The sequence below is a fragment of the Pseudorca crassidens genome, chromosome 11, assembly GCF_039906515.1.
Source record: "Pseudorca crassidens isolate mPseCra1 chromosome 11, mPseCra1.hap1, whole genome shotgun sequence".
In the NCBI taxonomy this organism is placed as follows: Eukaryota; Metazoa; Chordata; class Mammalia; order Artiodactyla; family Delphinidae; genus Pseudorca; species Pseudorca crassidens.
The window spans coordinates 39,840,971-39,862,295 of record NC_090306.1 but is presented as its reverse complement, the minus strand read 5'-3'; the positions used below and the strand labels follow the sequence as shown (position 1 = coordinate 39,862,295).

General features: G+C 41.9%; 1 protein-coding gene across 3 annotated transcripts in view; it reads right to left on the bottom strand.

Moving 5' to 3' along the window:
* ANO6 (anoctamin 6) overlaps positions 1-21,325 on the bottom strand; it is a 201,244-nt gene that overhangs the window by 32,946 nt on the left and 146,973 nt on the right. For all 3 annotated transcript variants that reach the window (XM_067696281.1, XM_067696282.1, XM_067696283.1), the window contains 4 exons: positions 17,243-17,303; positions 8,158-8,300; positions 5,914-5,991; positions 704-929 (listed from right to left, as the gene is read on the bottom strand). In XM_067696281.1, the coding sequence (XP_067552382.1) occupies positions 704-929; positions 5,914-5,991; positions 8,158-8,300; positions 17,243-17,303 (508 nt within the window). The remainder of the gene's footprint in view (positions 1-703; positions 930-5,913; positions 5,992-8,157; positions 8,301-17,242; positions 17,304-21,325) is intronic.

Below are 21,325 nucleotides of genomic sequence, written 5' to 3'. Positions count from 1 at the left end.
TGAACTGCAATAAGGTAGGCCTGTTGAAGAAAACAAACAAAACACGGAGCAACTTGCTAGAAGCATCTGGGGAAGACAAAACAGGTCATCCTTCTAGTTTAGAATTTAAATCTGTCTTATCATTTTCAGAAGATGACCACTCCAAAGATGACCATTTGGAGAATGACCCAGCCAAATGCAGCATGTGGGAAGCACTTAACTTTGGCTACTAAGCAGCTGCCTGGGATACAAGCCAGAGAGAAGAAACCTTTATTATAAAAGCCAGAGCTGATGAGAATGGAGCTATATTAATATGAACAGCGTGGGGGGAAGACACGTAACACTGTGATTGCTTGTCCTCTCAGCAATGCAGGAGCAGATCTGCCACTGGAACCATGACCCTCTTCCACTTGTTTGCAATAAAGAGACCATTTACTTTCAACAATAGGGTACATGATCTAATGTAACTGAAAATATTATTCAGCACTGATCTGTTTACATAGAGCTTGGGCTTTATAATGATCGTCTTTGCTTTGTCCCTTTTACTAATGCAAAGCAGGAGATAATTCATTTCTCGTACAGGCTGCAGAAAATATGTTTACACTTGAAAGTTTCTAAAAATGGTAACATACTGGAATTGAAATGCCTAAAACGTACAGTCTCTATTTTTACCTGATTCTAAAAATGGCTTAGACATCACGCTATATATATAGCAGGACCTTACCAAAGTTAGTAATCATGATTGCCACTTTCTCATATATGATGTTCAGGATCATGATGATGATAAAGCTGATGAGGGAAGCGGTGATGGACGTGGCCATCTGTGGAGTCAGATACTTCTGGATTGGGTCTGTTCCATTAAGGTTTTTGGGAAGTTTTGCAGAAAATACAATGAACACTGAGAGCCTGTAGACGATGATGCCGATAACTGAAGCAATGATCAAAAGGATCTGAAAACACAATAAACACAGCAGCATGAGACTCACAAATGGTTATACTTTTACACTTAAAAACTGGCCCCATGCTCAAATGGACAACATGCATTGTGAAGTGATGTAAATCTCACATAAATGCCACAAGAGAGGTGAAAATCAAGCACGTTAAATTTCAAAGAAAGGAGAAGAAATGATGGTAGTCAAAAGAACTGGTGCGGGCTTCCCTGGTGGCGCAGCGGTTGAGACTCCGCCTGCCGATGCAGGGGACACGGGTTCGTGCCCCGGTCCGGGAAGATCCCACATGCCGCGGAGCAGCTGGGCCCGTGAGCCATGGCCGCTGAGCCTGCGCGTCCGGAGCCTGTGCTCCGCAACGGGAGAGGCCACAGCAGTGAGAGGCCCGTGTACCTCAAAAAAAAAAAAAGAGTTGGTGCACCCACTAATCGAAGATATTAACAGCAGGAGCAGCTGTGAGCAGGGAATGAGAGGGTCTGTGGGAACTCTGTACTTCCTGTGAATTTTTCTGTAAATCCAAAAGTGCTCTAAAAAAGAAGGCCTAATAAAAAGAGGGGGGGAGAGAGAGAGAGGGAGAGAGGGAGGGAGAGGGGGAGAGAGAGAGAGAGAGAGAGAGAGAGAGAGGGAGAGGGAGAGGGAGAGAGCGAGAGGGAGAGAGCGAGAGCGAGAGCGAGAGCGCGAGAGAGAGAGAGAGAGAGAGAGAGAGAGAGAGAGAGAGAGAGAGAGAGATGGAGAGAGAGAGAGAGAGAATCTTCAGATGGGGTAAAAATGGAGTAATTGGTAGCATGTTCTGGTAGAAGAAAAAAGTCTGTGATAGCAGAACCAGTGAAAACATCCCTTTGTAGAATAATAATTATGGAATTATTTAGGTTATGAATGAGTGGGTTTTGCTCATTTGTAATCCATTAAGAGGATGTTTCCTTCCAACAGAGCACCTATTACTGACTCAGGGGTCAGCATGTGCTGGCTGTTGTCTTCGTTCCCGCAGCTGAGGAGATTCTGAACAGGACCAGTGAAGCTGCAGAGACGCCCCAAGGTCACTATTGGAAATGGCAGCAGGCAGGTCTCTGACGATAAACGCTTCACACACTTTTCGTACTCGGATCTTGAGACCTTAAACTGGCAGTTACTTATACCTGCACTTGCACAGGATTCATTTTCCTTGTCTACTGTAGTTTTGACTGCATAGCCCCAAGGTCAGTGGGGGTGTGTGAAACATAATCTGCGTGTGACTGGTAGGGTTTCACTTCCTTACTAGGCAGGTTTTCTCTGGCCACTGAACAAGGTACATCAAAGGTCCCATTTTTAAACTGCTTTCCTTACATCTACCTTCTTGGACACACTCCAGAAGCATGTATTCAATGTCTCCGATGGCTCGTGATGACTGCCGTGATAGAGAAAGCTACAAAGAATATGAATTTCAGTACCAAGCAAATCACGTCATGTTGTTTACAGTCACAGAGGGAGGCTGGTTGCCACCTGCGGAGGGCAGTAGAGGGAGTGATCCACAAGCATGGCCGGACTTCTGCGTTCGAATCCCAGCTCCACCGCTAGCTGGGGGGACCTTGTGCAAATTACTTAGCCTTTGGGGGTTTCAATTTCCTCACCCATATAATGAGGGGATAGTAAAAGCAACTGATTTATAGGATTATTGTGAGGCTTCAATGAGTTACTACAGGTAAAAACAATTAGGACATTAAGCCCTGGCACATGAAAAGTACTATCTAAATATTAGCTATGATTATGGTGACCAAAGTGTTAAAAAGATGTCTTTCTTTTTAAGCTATCAGTTTGTAGAGAAAGCATTATATTTGCTCCTTTAATCTCTCTCATTGTCTCCTTTTCTTCACAGTTAAGGCTTCATACTTGTGAAAGGAATGACACTGTGTGTGTGTGTGTGTGTGTGTGTGTGTGTGTGTATGATTAGATGTGAAAATTAATTAAGGCTGAGAAAAATGTATTAGAGAAGGTATATCGAGTCTTCCTCTCATCATAACACATACAGGCCATTTAAATATTGATAGTATATACATATTTTAAAACTCTGCTACTAATTTTTTAAATTACATATTAAGTAATCATAATAGGTAAGATTCTTTAATGCTTACTATTGCTTCAGCACACATATATTTTTTAAATCCTCACAACCATCCTGTGAGGTAGGTAGTATTCTCTTTTTACAGATGAGGAAATAGAGCCACACACAGATGAAGCTATTTGTCCCAAATTAAGCAACTAGTAAGTGAGAGAACTGAGATACTCAGAGTCCAAAGATACACAAACCTTTATATAGCACTGCCCCCTACGTGGCTTATGAAATGAATTCTAATTCATTTCAGAACTTTTACAAACTTGACGTGTTTCCATTTTTCTTCAGAGCACTTAATGGGTTCAATATTTCTTAGGAGACAGGAAAACTTTTCATTCTCCTTCCTCAAGTTGATTACATATCCTCTTTTCTGATCATAACTTTAATATACGCTCATTAGAGAAAATCTGAAAGTACCTGGTAGTGGACACTGATTGCTTTTGCTGCCCTGGATCTGTCCCCTGTCTTAGAAGAGGACCTAGATTTTGCTTTAGGGTAAATAATCTCCCTTCTATTTTTAGTCTAGTGGTTTGGGCTCGACTGCCCCACCCTCCCCAGGGCTCCAGATGTAGATCCCAATTGGTTTGAGACAAACAGGTGTCTCATCCTATTGGCCTCAGCACCTGATTCAAGGATTGGCAAATAACCTATTAAGAACCACCAAGGGGCTTCCCTGGTAGCGCAGTGGTTGAGAGTCCGCCTGCCGATGCAGGGGACGCGGGTTCGTGCCCCGGTCCGGGAAGATCCCACATGCTGCGGAGCGGCTGGGCCCCTGAGCCATGGCCGCTGAGCCTGCGCGTCCGGAACCTGTGCTCCGCAATGGGAGAGGCCACAGCAGTGAGAGGCCCGCGTACTGCAAAAAAAAAAAAAAAAAAAAAGAGCCACCAAGATGTGAGGAGATATGTGCTAGTGCCCATGTGAAAGACGAGCTTCCTCTGTCAACAGGGGATGCTGCTAAAAGAGACCTTTCTTGGCTTGGATGTGATGTGAGATCTGGAAAGCTGCAGCCATCTTGCACCCATGAGGGATGCCTAGAAGCACCATGCTGGGACACCACTGGACACAGAGTGAAGACAGAACAAAACCAGCCTTGACATCATCTGGGCTACAGTATCTATTCTTGACTGAAGTCATACCTCAGACATGAGATTTTCAGTTACAGGAACCAAGAAATCTCACCCATCCCCATTTTTTGGTTGTTGTTTAAACCAATTGGAGATTGATTTTCTGTCACCTACAATTGAAAGACTCCAACTATCAAAATGAAGAATAAAAATAGGAAAAAAATGCATCTATACATAGGTGTAATTCCTTCAGAACTATGCATTGTTTTCATATAAAAAATATTTCACATATTAATTTTATTCTTAAGCCTATCATAATCATGACATTTTTACATATCATAAAATATTTTCGTGGACATACTTTTTCATGGCTGCACAATTTTCTACTGTATGAAGGGTTGGAAGGAGGACATTTTGGCTGAGGTTTTATATATATAAATATAGTATGTATAATTAATATTTATATAACATTTATATATAAACAAAAATATTATATATGTATTATATATGTGTGTGTGTATATATATATATATATATATATGTCTGACTTTTACTTGCCATTTTGAAATACTTCCTGATTAAAAGTTTTTAAAAGCTGGCTTAGTGGATTAAAGCATATGAATATTTCTGACTTCTGACATGTGCTGCCAGGCTGCTTTCTAAGAAGGCTGGCGCAGCGTAAAAGTCCAACAGCACAGGTATGGGAGTACTATGACACTTCAGCCTTACAAACACAGAGGCTTATCACTTGACAGGTGAAAAATTGTATTTCACTGTAATGTGCACTGATTTAATTACCACTGAGGTTTGACATCTGCCACAATATTTTGTCCCTTTCTGAATGTGTATTCATCTTCTCTGCCTTCTCAGCTCCTGAGATTTTTGGTGTTGTCTTAGAAGTGCTCTGAAGTCTTTCCGTACTGAAGGAATTAACCCTTTGCCCTTTTTGTTAACAAATATTTCCTCTGGTGTTTTGTTTAAACTTAGGACACTTTTGATGTATGGAAATCTTTAAATACTTTCCTCTGAAACTTCTTCCACATCTAGAGATTGTATATTCATCAAGATTTATTTCTAGTTTTTCATGGTATTACTTTTTAAAATGTTTTTTAATGTTTCTGGAATTTATCACAGTATGTGGTTCATAGCATGATTTCAATCTTTTCTTTTTTCCCAAATAGCTAACGAGTGTTCCATTACCATTTATTGAATGATCTTTACTTATCTCCCTGATTTGTAATGCCTTCCTTTTCATATATTAAATTATTAGTGAGTCCATATCTGGGCTTCATGTCCTGTTCTCTGAGCTGACTGTTCTTGAGCTAATAAAACTCTCATTACATTACTTGTTATTATATTACTAATATGATTTTATTCATAATAAACCCAAAACTAATTTCATAAGTTCTGATATTTTAGAAACATTGTCTTTTTATCTAGAATCATTTGTTTAAGGCCTCTTTTATGTCTTTCAGTAGTTTTTATGTTTTTTTTTAATAGTTCCTATTATCTTTTTGTTAAGGTTATTCCTAGACGTTTTATATTAGTTGTTACTCTTGGCAATTTTAGAATTCTTGATGCCTCCCATCTGGTCTCTTCATCAGAAACTTGAAAATCCTGAACCACAGATCTGATTTAAACAAACGAGGTGAAAGGAGCTCGAAGAGCCACGGGCAGCAGAAGATATTGTGAAACCTTGAGAGTTGCTCCATGTGGTGGCTGAGCTGTTCTCTGGGAACAATCTTCTCTATGAAACTACACAGTTTCCAGCTCGACTTTCAGTTTTCTCAACATATAAAATTAGACAGTAGAAAAATCTGTGGCAGATTCTTACCCAGAAAAAGACAGCACTGGCACAGAGGGTTATACGTATACACTTTCCCCAGGTGGTGAAGGGAATACGCTCTTCTTCCTAATTTAAAAAAAAAAAAAAAAGAAGTTTAGTCAATCAAGGGATTCCTCCAACGAAATGATTTTTCTCCTAATTGGTCACTGAATCCTAGGCTTAATTTTTAAAAACAATTAGTTTTCAGACACAGCCTCCTTACTCATACTTGCATGTTTGCTTGTTAACAATTTCAGACATACATACAGCAAAACGTGTTCAGTGTTCATTTTCGTAATAGTTTTTGAAAATGCAAATGTGAATAATAAACTGTTTATCTGCCACGATCTGAGTTCAGGAGTCTGGGTATCTGACAATACCATTCTCGAGCTTGTCTTAGATTTTAGAAGTGACTGCAGTGAGAACCCAGAGTCTGTGCAGGACAGAAAGTTTCACAGATGTCTGCAAGTACTAGGGAGCCAATGTGTGTTTTCTGGTTGACCTTTAGGTATATTAGGTATAACTGTGAAGTTTTAGAGTTTCCATTTTATAGTTTATATGAATATATGTAGATTTTTCTAGAAATGAAATCAACAGTGTGATTATAGCTGCAAACAAGGACATGGCATTTACTCTCTGCCAGGTGCTATTCTAAGTAGGTTCTATCTATTAACTCAATCAATCCTTACCACAATCATATGAGGAAGCAACTTTCTTATTCCTGTGTCATAGCTGGGGAAACTACGGCACAGAGAACCTAACAAGTTGTCCAAGATCACTCAGCTAGTAACTTGCTGTGTTCAGATGTGAATTCAGGCAGTTTTGTTCCCAAGGCCTCACCACCACACTGCTGGCCTCTCTAGACACTGAGGATGTGTTCTCAATCAAGGTAAGATGAGAAAGAATGATAAGGAGAAATGAACCTTCATCTTCAATTTTTTAACAAGCAATGTTACAAGGGAAATTTAACTTATTAGTTGGCAATTTTAAATTTAAAATGGACAGATTTAAATTTCTAAAATGTCTTTTCTTCAGTATGTTGCCAATAACATAAGCTTTTGTTTTTCAGTATTCAAAAACGTTATGAACATCTGATTTTGTCTAAGTTTCAGCTTTCATTATGTACAATCTTTTACCAACACATGCTTTGACCCCCATCTTTCGTCCTAAACAATGGGAACGATTCATAATGGGGATTATTTAAAACTTGTTACATTGTAAAAGACAAATGTCGCTTTCTGTTGGGTAACTGAACCTCATTTTTTTCCATTTATAAAATGAGGAGGTTGAACTGCTCCCTCCAGACCCTTTTACTGCCAACATTCTGTAAATCTGTGAGTCAATTTATAAAGTCTATGGTTGGAGACATTTTCAGATGCTTTTGATAAAAGCATTTTCTTTCCAAGAGTTATTCATATTTAAAACCTACTGTCCTTATGCTGATGACTACAAGTACAATTAGCTCCAGATTTTCTGTGTTGATGGAAAGAGGCAATAATGCAGATGATTTAAAAAAATTGTCTTTCACTGGCTTTGGAATGTTTATACAAAGACATTATATAGTTTTATTTTTTAATTCTGCAGCAGCAGTAACAGCAGCAAATTTACCTTTCCAATTAGATTAAATGCCTAGCATGGGGCCTGAATATAGTTTGGCCTCAACAGATGTTTCCCTTCTTCATCCTTTCTCTGATTTTAGGATGAGTCACCCTACTCTGTGCACGTACCAACCAGAAGGGGGAGCAGTGACCGAGGCGTCGTGCAAGACAAAGGAGCTGGTCTACGATGAAAAGGTGGCTGTAATAATGAAGGACCATGTGAAACACTGAGAATCAACTATGAAAACCAATGTCTTTCCTTCTACATCTATGTCATAGAGTCTAATTTTTATTGGTACTGTGAAAGGACACAAATCAACGCATCTTTTCTTATACATTTATGTCAGAGGTTTTTAATTTTTTTCATTTTTATTGTTATTATGAAAGAAGGGACCACATTTATCGCCTGTGCCTACTGTTCTTAGCAGTGCTCCTTCACTTTGGCTGTACATTAAAAATCATCAGAGCAGCTTAAAAAATTCCTGTGCCAGAAGGCACCCCAGGCCACTGAGTACCATCAGAGGATATAGCAACAGAAGCCAGGCGTCAATATTTTTTAAGCGCCCGCCCCTACTCCGTGATTCCAGTGTGCAGTCAAGGTTGAGAACCCCTGCAATACACAGACTGAATTGCATCTAGATAACATACTCTTTACCTGAGTGATCTCATTTATCACCACATGCGTACACCGTGCCTCATATTCTGGCCGGGCTTGTTCTTCCTGCTGTAACTCGACCGTGTCCCATTCGTACTCAAGTTCTGCCTGGCGCCGCTTCCAAAACTCCAAAAACAAGGTAACTACCAAAGAGAGAACAGCATCATGTGGGTCTTCAGTGATGACTGATGCTTCAGAAATCTGTACTGAATACTATGAATTATCCACAACACTTGTGTATATGGTCAATAAAATCTAATTTTACTTATTTATAGGTGATACTAATATTTAAAAGAGAGAAAAATGAGTTAATGCTTTTTTTAAAAGGAAAATGTTGATCATTTATTCAACTTGTGAAAACAGACTATAGGTCATGGGAAGGGTGGTAATGGGATGGTCAGAAGGCATCTGACTGTGTCTACCGCTAAAGCATCCGCTCCTAACACATTATTGCCAACAAAACAACACAAGCAACTATTATAATTCAAAGCAGTTCATGGTCCACCCTTTAGTCTGCTCCTCCTTGCATCCCTCTCCCTCTCTTCCTTCCAAAGGGCTTGGGGGTGCAGGGATGAGAATGCTTCAGTGGTCCCCAAATCTTTGTTTTCTACCACCCAAGTCACCCCAATTAAAACAACATTCTTAAATGTGGAAAACTGGTATTTTTCTCAATCTTGTGTAAAGTATGGATAAAATAATTTTTAGAAATCATTATTTTTCAAGATTTGTAACTTCAAATACTAGACAAAAACAACATTAAATGTTCATTGAAAATGTGGTTTCAGGGTAAATCCCCTAGGCCCTTCTTCCAATCAGACTGATACCCCTAAGCGCTTCCTATATAGAAATTCTGGAATAAACACTGTTCCATCCACAAATATTTTTGAGTCTCTACTATGTGCTGAGAATAAAGAGAAAAAAAGGTATGGTCCCTGCTTCAAGGAGCTCCTAGGTGTATAGGAATTACAGTGAAGTGATAGTTACAGTGGACTTTTAAGACAGCTGTGATCAAAGTAAGCATGAGGTGCTCTGGGCACACAGAGCCACAATGTAACAAGGCTGTCTCAGAGGAGGGGACCACTGGGGTGAGCTGTGCGATGGTTTAGAGCTGATCAGGTGAGAGTGGAATGTTAAGGCCATTTCCCCGTAGGGAGCCGTGCGTGCAAAGGCAAGAGACCAAAGAGACCCAGGTACTTTCCAAGAGCTGCAAACAGACTGGAAGGGAGCACAGGCTGTGGTGAGGTGGGTGGGACAGCCAGGTGGAGAGATGGCAGGGGCACATCACGAAGGACTCTGTGTGCCTTAAAGGCGGAGGAGACATTGAAGGAAGTCGAGAAAGAGACTAGAGGCAGGGAGACCTACTGGCAGGTCCACGATGAGGCCTGCTTCAGCTGGGAGGTGAGAGAAGACGGCGTTTTAGCAGGTGGACAGATTGCACGCAGGTGTGATGGAAGGGGGCGAAAGAGGTCAAGGATGCCCGCCAGCTTTCTGGCTTTGGCGATGTCCTAAATTCTAGTGCCATTCCCTGAAATAAGAAGGGCAGGGAGAGGAGCAAGCCTGAGAGAGAAGATTACTGATTCGGTTCTGATCAGCTGCCTGTGGGCCACAGGGGAGATACCCGGTAGGCAGGTCAAAGTCTAGAACTCCAGAGAAAGACCTAGGCTGAGCCGAGACTTTTTCCTGTTTCCAGTGGTAACTGGAGCATGAGTGGATGAGCTCACTAAAGGAGCTACGGAGGGGTAGTTCTCACCCTGCCTGCACGTGAAGCACTGAGAGCTTTTGAAAAATACTGAGCCCAGGCACCACCCCCGAGATTCTGATTTTATTGGTCTGGAGTGGGCCTGTGCGTTGTTTTTTGTTTTTGGAAAGCTCTACTGAGCAGTCAGGGCTGTGAATCAACCTGTAGAGAACAGGGAGCCTCTGAGTGCGGAGCAAAGACCAGCTGCCCTGAAATCCTGCAGACCCCGCTGCAGGCAGCCTGAGACATGGGAGAAAGCTCGGGATGGGCCCTGAGGAACATGAACGCAATGCTCCCAGACGGCAAGGACAATGGAAATGCTCAAAGCACCCACTTCCCAGAGATAATCTGGACTTTGGAATCAAGTTCGAATTCTGGTTCTGACAATCATTAGATGTAAGACTACTGGTTAAAGTGCTTCAACTTCCTGAGCCCCTGTTGCCTGCCCACCCCCCGCCATGGAAAATGGGGGAAATAGAACCTACCTCATAGGCTGTTGTGAGCTTAATGACACAACATCTGTAAAGGCCCTCATGACCCTCTGAGGTAACTATTATTACTATCCCCATTTTGGACACCAAGAAACAGAGGCACAGAAAACTTCAAATACTTGCCCGAGATAAGGATTGAGGTATCAAACCAAGGCATCCTTGGCTCCAGAGCCCGAGCCCTTCTTACGATGCGGCACTGCCCAAGCCACCTGCTCCATAACTTGCTTTCTGTGGGCTCTGCCCCGTGGCACCCACTCTGCTGAGATGCCATCACTGCGTGCCTGCCCAGCGTCTGACTCCAACACTGCTCCTCCAGGACACAATGCTAGTAACTGTCCTCCATCCCACCACTGTCTCTGTGGGTACACTAACCCTCACGATGCCACTGCTGTGACTACCTGCTGTTCAGAAGCAAGTAGAGGCGGCAGCTCAGCTTTCTGCCACAGACGCTGCTGTCAGTGGATGCAAAGAGCACACAGTTAGTAGGGGAGGCCACTTCCTGTCTCCTACTTGGCTGGGGAACTGGAAGGCAGCTAGTCCCCCTGTGGAACTTTGAAACCCAGTGTGGGAGTTATGTGAGGCTTCCTGGCCTCTTTACATAGGAATGATGTCCAGCCCCCAAGAGCCCCCCAAGTTGCAGCTGACACTGTCATCCACTGGCCCCATCAGGGAGCGGAGGTGATGGCCTGTAGTCCACCTAGTTCCATCTCCTTGCATGACAGCTACAGGGGGATGAATTAACACTGGAGAGTGAAAGCTACAAAGCCCTTGGGTATTATTTCCTGACACTCTCAGGTCACCCAAATGTTCCAAATCCTCTAAGTAAACAACTTTTAAGAGAAACCGCACTGACTCATCTGTCAGACCTCTGACAGCAGGACTGACTTGGCTTCTCCTGCTTTCAGGACGGGCCTCTTTCCCCTTCTGTGGGGGCTTCCCAAAATGAAAGAGCCTGTTCCTCATTTATGGGTAAGAGAGCATTTGTGAATCCTGACCAGAACCTTCAAAAATAGACCTCTGGGCTTCCCTGGTGGCGCAGTGGTTGAGAGTCTGCCTGCTGATGCAGGGGACACGGGTTCGTGCCCCGGTCCGGGAAGATCCCACATGCTGCGGAGCAGCTGGGCCCGTGAGCCATGGCCGCTGAGCCTGCGCGTCTGGAGCCTGTGCTCCTCAACGGGAGAGGCCGCAACAGTGAGAGGCCCGCGTACCACAAAAAAAAAAAAAAAAAAAAAAGCCCTCTTTGTGGGAATGGAAGCATGGTGCCACAGCTCAGCTACCCTACAGCCTCATCTAGCCAATACTATAGCCAACACAAAGGGCCCCTGCTGGTGAGTGTTCAGTATGGAGAGTGATGCCTGCACCACTGAGAACCTGCCCAGCCATTCATGCCCTTGCCTCTATCCAGGGGGAAATGAAGCATCCGTGGAAGGAAAGCCTTGAGGGCAGCAGGTAACTATGGACCAAGCTGCATCTGGCTGTTCTTGCTTCCCACCTGACCCATGCTGGCTGCATGGGCAGATACTCTGAAAAGAGACCCCTGCTTGGGGGAATGAGCCAACTCTCCTTGGGCTGCATATGAAGCGGCACAGTATACATAGGAAGCCACCCACTTACCAAAGTCCCCTAGGCTCACATCTCCTTGATAAATACCATGCATCCCCATCAAAGAGAAGACCCCTACTTTTTAATTTACTTGAGAATTCTACTGCCAACACTGCCTTACCCCTTCCACCCATGAAGTTCTTTCCACTCTGTGTCCCCCCTCTGCAACTATGAAATCAGTCCAATGCTAGTGTACATTCTGTCCGCAAGGGCACACTTTATGCCCTATGCTGACCTCAACTTGTGCGCTTCAAAATGGATAGCACTCATGCACCCTGACCTATATTTGCTTCCGCGTTTGTTGTTTATCATGCCCACTAGAATGTCACCTTCTTGAGGGCAGGGATTTGGTATCGTTCCCAGGGGAAACACTAGCACACAGCAGGCACTTGGATAAGTATTAGCTAAATGAATGTACTGTGGGAAGTCATCCCAGGGACTGGAGGACCTCTATCACCTGGGACGCCTGAAGGATGGAATCATCCACTCGGAGGGCCCAGCTGATTCCCACTGCTCCCTGCTATGCCCGACCATCCACTGTCCACCACACGCTGCTCCGCCAGTCACGTGGGCCTGGATGAGCTGAGATGAGGATGTGACTGTTGATGGGTAAGGTTGCGGCAGCTCTAGCCCCTTGACTGCTGGGAGCTACTCAGGATAGACAGACTGAGGAATCATCATGCATACCGTCCTACCCCACAACTCACTCAAAGCACTAGGACTGCACATCAGAGGAAACCACTGGCCCTTTCCAACCTAAAGAAGTGGGTGTCTTTCCATTAATAGCCTCTTTATGAGCCCAGCCTGGAAAAAGCTTTCTAAAGCCACTTTGGATACCTTCCTTGTGTTTCTGTAATCCCTCTAAATTCTGTCATTTTAATTGAAATATTAGACATACAGATGTTTTTGAAATTTTTATTGATTTTCAATGAAGAAAATCCTCAATTTCCTCCTCTGCTAAGTAAAGAAAAATTTTCACTTTATTAAAAAAAAAGCAGCTTACTTTCACGAATTTGTATCTTCAAACGTATCTATTTTTAAAAGAATTTGTGATGCAAGACATGAAAGTCCGTCTGTGTTTTGGCACCTACAGGTAGGCAGAGATGAAACAAACAGGACTGATCTCATGAGGCTGGAAGGCTGGGGCTTTCTTATTCCTGTTACAGAAAGAAGAGTCTGTACCTGTGTAGGTGAGGTAGGACCAAGGATGTGGAACCATCATTTTCCAGCCCATTTTTCAGAACCCCACACAAGGCAGTGCAATTATATCAAATAAATATCTCTGCATCCTTCTAAAAGTTTGCTACAACTTTATTACTATACATTGCATTTTGTCATTGATCTAAACACTGATGACAACCAAATTATTTGCAGAACTCTTATTCTGTGCTTGTCACTTTTTGTCTCTGGGGACCTCAGGTAATTTGCCTAATCTGCCTGAGTGTCATTTTCCACATCTTTAAAATGGGAGTGTAACAGCCATTTATATGTTCAGTATCTATCTAGCAACAGTATCAACAGGAGATGATTTATGAAAATCAAACTACTCTTCTCACAAAAAGCAACAGAAACAATTCTAATCAGTGCTATAGGGGAAGAACAGCGGTACCCTTCCCCTTCCTCCCTGAACTTGAACATAAAGGGTAAAATGACTACTTTTGCCAAATCCTGAAATTGAGGAGTTCTGAGTGGGAGGTGATATAACTGCCATGCAACGTAGAAATGGCCTGGTGAAACATAATGATTGGGTAAGCAAATCCTCGAAACCTTGAGGGGCACAAACCCTGGGAGCTGTAGGAATGGGTGGGAGTTGCTCAGTTCCTCATTTCACAGAGCCAAGAACTTTGCAGGGTCCGTGAAAGACCCTGAGGGCCTAGCATAACCACCCAATGTGCTGGAGTATTCCTGGGCTACATGGCTGCTGACTCAGTGCTGTGCGTCCCAGAGTGAAAGCACCGGGACCTGGGCTGACTGTGCTGCCGGACAGGAATTTCCTGTTCTGTACCTTTTGCTCTCTCTCTCTTCCTGCAATAAAACAACTGGCCGGACTCCGGTGGGGAACTCCGCACTTATATTCTCTGGCAAGCCACACACCAGGCAGCTCTAGCTGACTGGTGAGAGACGGGACTCCTATACGAATATATAATAAGAGAGAAGGCTGCCTAGGACCTTGGGAATCAAAACCAGCTTGTTCTCTTAATCAGGACATTAAACAGCGAAAGAAAATACGCATCAGATGAAGAAGCTTCCCAATACACAGCGTTGGTGGCTGTATCCAGCAATGTCTAAGGAAGAGGCACACCCTGGTAGACGGGAGCATTCTGGTTGCCTTAAGAGTTTGCTGCTGAAGGGCTGAGACATTGTATTGGGCCTTGAAACTAGTCAGGCCTCTTCACTCACAAAGGCAGACAAGGCAGATGAGCTCGCTCAGCCTGTATTCTAGCTTCCTAACTGAAAGACTATGAGATGGAAAATACATTTCTCAGGAAAAACAACAAGGTTGTACTGTATAGCACAGGGAACTATATTCAATATCCTGTGATGAACCATAATGGAAAAGAATATTAAAAAAATGTGGGCTTCGCTGGTGGCACAGGGGTTGAGAGTCCGCCTGCTGATGCAGGGGATGTGGGTTCGTGCCCCGGTCTGGGAAGATCCCACATGCTGCGGAGCGGCTGGGCCCGTGAGCCATGGCCGCTGAGCCTGCGCGTCCGGAGCTCGTGCTCCGCAACGGGAGAGGCCACAACAGTGAGAGGCCCGTGTACCGCAAAAAGAAAAAAAAATGCCCATCATATGCATCTGTGTGTCACTTAAATCAGAAATGCAGCTGAATAGAAGCAAGGGTGGTTATAGACACTGTGTTATTTTGCTGGTATGGATGCAGCTGGAGAAGCAGAGACCTCAAACTAACAGTCGCAAGAGTCATTTTCTGATCTCCAAGTGCAGCTAGTTAGGGTGAAGGCTTCCTGAAATCCCCCCCGCCACTCCTCCTTATGAGCCAGTGGTCTGGTAAATCTCTAGGCCCAGCCTAGAACTCAAAGGTGAAAATTAAAAATTGCAGTCATGCAGCCAAAAGGTTGGCAGGGAGCATTAGACAGAAGTAGGTAAGAAACAACAAGGAATGGGGAGGGAGGATACGTTCAGAACCTTTACTTCAATCGTGGTTAGTTGGTGTTTAGGACTTTAGGAGTCAGTGTGAGTAGATGGAATGCTTTGGCCTACAAGGGGGGATATTTTTCAAGTAAGTCCATGATTTGTGCTATATTTATTAGAAAAGGTTTTCTACCCTCAACTTTCTATGGAGCAGAAAAATATTCTGCCACATACATATGGGCACAAGGGAGATGCTGCAGGAATATGATGATGGTGATATGAAAAACTTCAGTTCTGCAATTGCACGCTTTCTGTAATGAGGTTCACAGCAGTAGTTCTCATAAGGCAGAGGTAACAAGAAAAGCAATATCAGGCATTTAAAATAAAGACTTCATCATACATACATATCCTTAAAGATACATATATGGTGCTACGAGCAGGGCCGAAATGTTTTCTGCATTCTACAATCTGATGAAATAAAAGCAGCAGCTCAATGTGTCTGTCAGTTCTATAAACATGGTGTAGTTAATGATCACAGAAAGCAGGGTGGGCTAGGGACCTTGAAGTTCTTCTTTCCAGTGCCAAAGTTAGTATTTTTTGCTTTATTTTAAAAGTCTCTTTTAATTAGGGCTATCAGCATCCATTAGTATATGGAGTTCAATAGATGTGTTAGAATTTTATAGATTATGAACCAGTGCTGAGACTGAGGTTTACGCCATAGTTAAAACTGACCCCACCCAAGTGTTGGGCACCCACCCTCTTACCGGGGATAAAAAAAAAAAAGATTATTTTACAGTGGAGGAGTACAGAGAATCTTAATATATGACTTTGATCTTTAGTCTCCCATGTGTCAAATATTAGCTAGTGTTTGGCCTCCAGCCAAAACATGCTAAATGTCTGAACGACAGAGTGACTTATTAGGTAAGTTTGGCCTCCTTAGAGTTTATGCAGCAGTGGCAACTAATACCTCTTAAAAGTGTCCAAAATAATTGGCCTGTCTGTTCTGTGATTCATTTGGGGACCCTTCATAGGCACAACCACTGCAAAATAGAAATATCACCGAGGACACCTGTAAACAGCTGTATCTATACGTGAGTTGCATGTGTTGATGTGTTGTCTTCTCCAAAATAAAAGACTTGGTTCTGTTTCTTCCCCCAACTATCTACACCCTGAACACTATTTCCCCCTTGACTTACACAATGAAATTGGAAATGCATTTATCTTGGAAAGTGGACATTTTTTCTTCTATGGTAAAACAGTTACATCAATTAAACATGTGAAAGTCTGTATTTAAATAAAATGACAATTGCCTTATTACATTAATGAGGCTATTCAAAATAAATAATATATAGTATTAAACCTTCTATAAACAAATTATATTCTTTAGGATCATATCTGTTCTATTTATTAAACAGAATGTTACTATTATAAGAGTAGCAGCACATACCCATATAGAAGTGTATAAAGAAGAAAGCTTACCTGTAATCCTTGTGTTGCTGCTTTTCCCGAACCCCAAACCCTTGAAAGTCAGGTTGGATCACAGCTATGAGGGTTATTACAATAATGGCTCCCAGTGAATCATGCCCCTGTGTATCCAGCCCTTGAGCAGTCCTCCCACCTCCTCATATTGTTGTTGGGTTGACCATGACTTGCTTTGGTTGATGGAACATTTGCAAACTTGATGCAAACACAGGCTTAAAAAATGCCTGGAGTGCGCTTCTCCTGTCTTGCTTCTCTTTGGAACCCTAAACTTCCATGTGAAGAATCCTGGGCCAGCCCACTGGAGGATGGGACACCATGTAGACCCAGAGGAGGTAGCCCAGCTGAGCCCCACAGACCAACCCCTCCTGGCGAACTATGCCTGGAGAATCTCCCAGCTGACGCAGAGAATCATGAGAAACAATAAACCTGTGTTTTAAGCCACTACATTTTGAGGTAGTTTTTTACGCAGTAATTGATACAATGTCCTTAAGAATTATAAATGGAGTCTGGGGGGAGATGAAGTTTGGGCAATCCAAGGGACTACAAGTGGGTTACCTTAATCACCTATATAAAACCATATAATGCTATTCAGTTCGGTACTTGTATGATCTTAAGGTTTTTGTTTGTTTGTTTTTAGTTAAGAGGCAAAAGGAAACTGAAAAAAATGGACATAACTTACCCCATACCCCCATAAATACTGCAAAGACTAGGGTTCCAAAACTGTCAAAGAGGCACAATTTCTGGAAAATACAATAATAACATGTACATGAATCATGTTCTTCACTTACTAGGATTCAGCAAATATGAACTGCTTTGTATATGCTACACTTTGGGAATTTCTTTTAAAGCTGTTAACTAGTTTGACAATCACTATATCTACTACATACTTACAGATGAGATTTCTCATTCTCTTGAAAGCAAACAGCCTCTGCTGTATTTACCAGAGTACATTTTCCAATGGAATCTTTCCATATCATGATAAAGAAATAGGCTCAGCTGCTAAGATCCCACGCTGCTGAAAGCTTCTAACATACTTTTGAATAACAGCCTCTTTTTATGGACTATGATAGTGAATTTGAGGAAATAGAATGGCCCTAAGAATACAATGAACTCCAAACAACTTTTAGATTTATGATTTGCATCTGATTATCCAACCCTCGTCAGAGGGCAAGTTCCTGAATTCCTGCATTTCTTGTTAAGAGAAGCGCAAAGCTGGGGTTTACTTTGAGATGGCTCTCCCCCAGGAGACAGCTCTGTTTCCTCAAATCCAATGATGACTTTTCTACCATCGCTGATGGAAGCTTCCTTTAGGATAAGGAGGCACAGATGCTTTTGCTGACGTTACAAAGGGTACAATGATCATGAAGGAATACATGACATACTCTATTTACTAGTTCTGCTAAGTTTCCCCTTTTTGCTAGTATAAAAATAGTCTATCTCCCTCTCTGAATTCCTGGAAGATCTTCCAATTAGTTACCGATTTTTCATTAGTGAGCATTGTTATATCTCCTAAAAAAGGTCTATTAAGTTAGTGGAAAAAGTGGCAAACATAATATCAACTTTATAACAGATCTTATGAAAAGTAAAGAAGACATGGTAGAAAAGGAAGCTATAGGCTAAAAATAAACAAATAAATAAATGAATGAATAGCAAACTTTCCAGTGCCAGAGAAAATTCAAATCTGCTTCTCAGAAAAACTCAACTCTTTTAAAGGTTCTTTCTATGTTGCCCTTTATACTGATATAAAATGAGTAAACTTTCATCTACATAAAAATATAAGTTATGTTATTTTTGTAAAATAATATCCACCCACCCATCTTCTTATAGATCCTTTTTCCAAAGCATATAGATGCCCTCAGTCATCCACATATACCCTGAGCGGAAAGCACAGTCCCGAACTGTCTTTCAATTACTCCTCTCAAAAGTCCAGCTCAAGGAAGACAAAGTTGATAAATGAGTGATCCGTCTGGGGAACAATGCTCCCCACCTATTTATTCCTCTACTCCTGGGACTCTATGGAACATGATTTCAAGTCTTTTAGCTTTGACTCTTATGGAACTATCTTTTCCAAGCTGTCTTTTAATGTCATACCTTATCCCTTATTGAAAATTATTGCAGGAAAAGTCCTAAGAGAAACATTTCTGCGTGTTATAATGTTATTCTGGAAGATTCTATCCAATGTTACTCTTCTTCTAGGAATCAATGCAAACCTCTATTTGATACCTCCCTATCTGCCCTGACACCTCCACCCTCACTCCAGAAAGAGAAAATCCTATTATGCTGAGAAAAAGCCACTGGAAGCACATCTGTCAATGTTAGAGGGGGGAAAAAAAAAGGAGCAGCAAGAAAAGGCAAGTTTACTGCTAATGCCAAGCTCACCCCAGCTGCCTAGCTCAAGACGAGAGATGTGCCTTGCACTCTTACGAGAGGGAGTTAGGTGGCTTGGAGGAAGTTACCATTTTTGCCACTTGTGTAAGGATCAAGGAACGGAGAGAAAGAAGAAGACGGCTGGCTGGCCTCTCTGCTCTCCGTGCCCCAGGAGCAACATGGAGGCAGGAAGTAGGGAAGAAGATAAGCAAAGAGCTTTCTTGGTAAGAAGCTTAGCTTAGCTTGCTTGGCGGGATGGCACAGAGAGGGAAAGCCGGCTGTGTTAACAGCGGCCATGAGTCAGCATACTGCTTTAGTCAGGTGGAGCAGGAAATAAGAGAGAGCTGTATACGCAGGCATGATGATTTTAAGCAGAGGAACCAGTTAGAATCTAGAAAAGTGACCTTTTGCTATGCTTTCTTCCTGCAAAGGAACAAAATCAAAATTTTATAATCGTGTATTTCAAAGAACTAAATATTACACCATAACCATGTTTCCTCTTTATCTTGCCAGCTAAAAGCTAAGAACTTTATTTAATGCTCAGTCACAAGAACAGTATTAATCCTGATTACTTCCATAATTGTTTCTTCATTTCCTTGATCCTGATTTTCTATTTCTATTTCTAATTTGTTAACAATTCTGGCATACATGTCAATTAGTGAATACGCCATCTCTTTCCAAAAGGAAAGAAATGAATATAAAAATGTATAATTGAAGAAATGACTGAATTAACCAATAAGCAGAAAAGCATGAAAAGGTGCTTCTCTTTTTCTCCTTTTTTACCTTATTTTTTCATTTCATTCTTTTACTCATATTCTTTTATATGCTTCCCTCCCTTTGTGAATCACTCTGACAAGACTCAAGGGATTTTTTGGGGAAACTGGAAGAGAATGATTCATTTTTTTCCAAAACAATGAAAAAAACAATGTACACAGGGACATATTTGAAAGTCATGTGCTTAAGGATGGCTAGGTGGAGCAGAAGATATGAGAAAAGAGATGTGGGTTGGGTGTGTGAAAAATAATTTCTTAAGGAAAATGGAATTTCCATTTGTACTTTGTGGAGTGCAGTTTGCCTCTGGTATTATTGTCGGCACTTGCCTTAAATCCAGTGCCTGGGGATACACACTAACTAGTGACCTTTATGGGTCAACATCACTGGAAGGCAGGTTCTCTCTCTCACTAGCTCCAAGTCTTTTACTTTGAGTGATCTATGATAGATATTTATAGTCTGAAACTTGTGTTGGTTGAGGGGGGTGGGAAATGAAATGTATTTTAATTCATAAATTAAGTGTAGAAATCCATGTGCTGACAATACCCTGCAATCACCTTAATTAAGGGGTGGAACAATTTTCCAAACATAGAGTTCAGTTTGAGAGTAGAGTGCCTGGTACTACAGTCAGCCACTGAAGAACACGGTAATAGCAAGGAAGGCAGATTTGCTATCATTTTCTGGCTTTGTCAGTTACTAGGCGGGTGATCTTGAGCAAATCATTTAATCTCTCAGATCCTCAGTGTTTAAATCTGTAAAATGGACGTAACACCTGTTCTGCCAGTCTCACAGTGCTGTTTTGTGTGTCAAGTAATGATATAGTTACAAGAACTTTGCAAAGTATAGACTATAAAGCGGCATCACTATCTTAGCAGTGTATTCAGTTAAAATAAGACTTACACGGAGTAGATCAGAATATTCTGAGGTCATATAAAGATTCCTAAACTTTCACGGCAGAACTAGGGGACAGAGGAAAGATCAAGACAATGGAGACTACTACAAACATCAAAGTTGTCAGGAAAACTCTCTGAAGCAAGCAGACCATCTTTCTTCCTGTCTGGCGTTTCTGGCATGCCTTTCAGTAAGCTCTCTCCAGTCTCAGTGCTTTTCCTAAACCTCCTGGATTTTAAGAAGTCATATAGCTCAAGATCATCTGCATGTATAAGGGGAACCAGATGTGTTTTGTGGGAATGTTTTGAGACAAAGTGAATAGCTGTTACCATTTGCAGACAAAACCTTTCTTATGCATTTTTATAAATACAGTCTAAATCTGACCAGCAAGGTCTTTAAAAATCCAAGCAGAGTTTCAGCACACTTTCAAAGTGGGAAAACACAAGTACAGATTTCAGGTTTCCGTTCACTTGAATTAAGGAAAATACTTATAATAGTAAACCTATTAAATAGTATTTATGAGATAAGCCAGGTTTGAGATTTCTGCTTTGATTACCTGAAATACTTAAGTTAGTTTCAATTCCGCAGTTCCTCACTGACCCTTCAGGAGATTTTAGATAAGGCTTTTAATTTCAATTTATTATTTGTAAACAAGGAATAAACACATGCATTTTATATCTATCTTTCAAAATGAAGATTTAGTTGACAACCTTTCTAAATTCCTCAGAGGGAA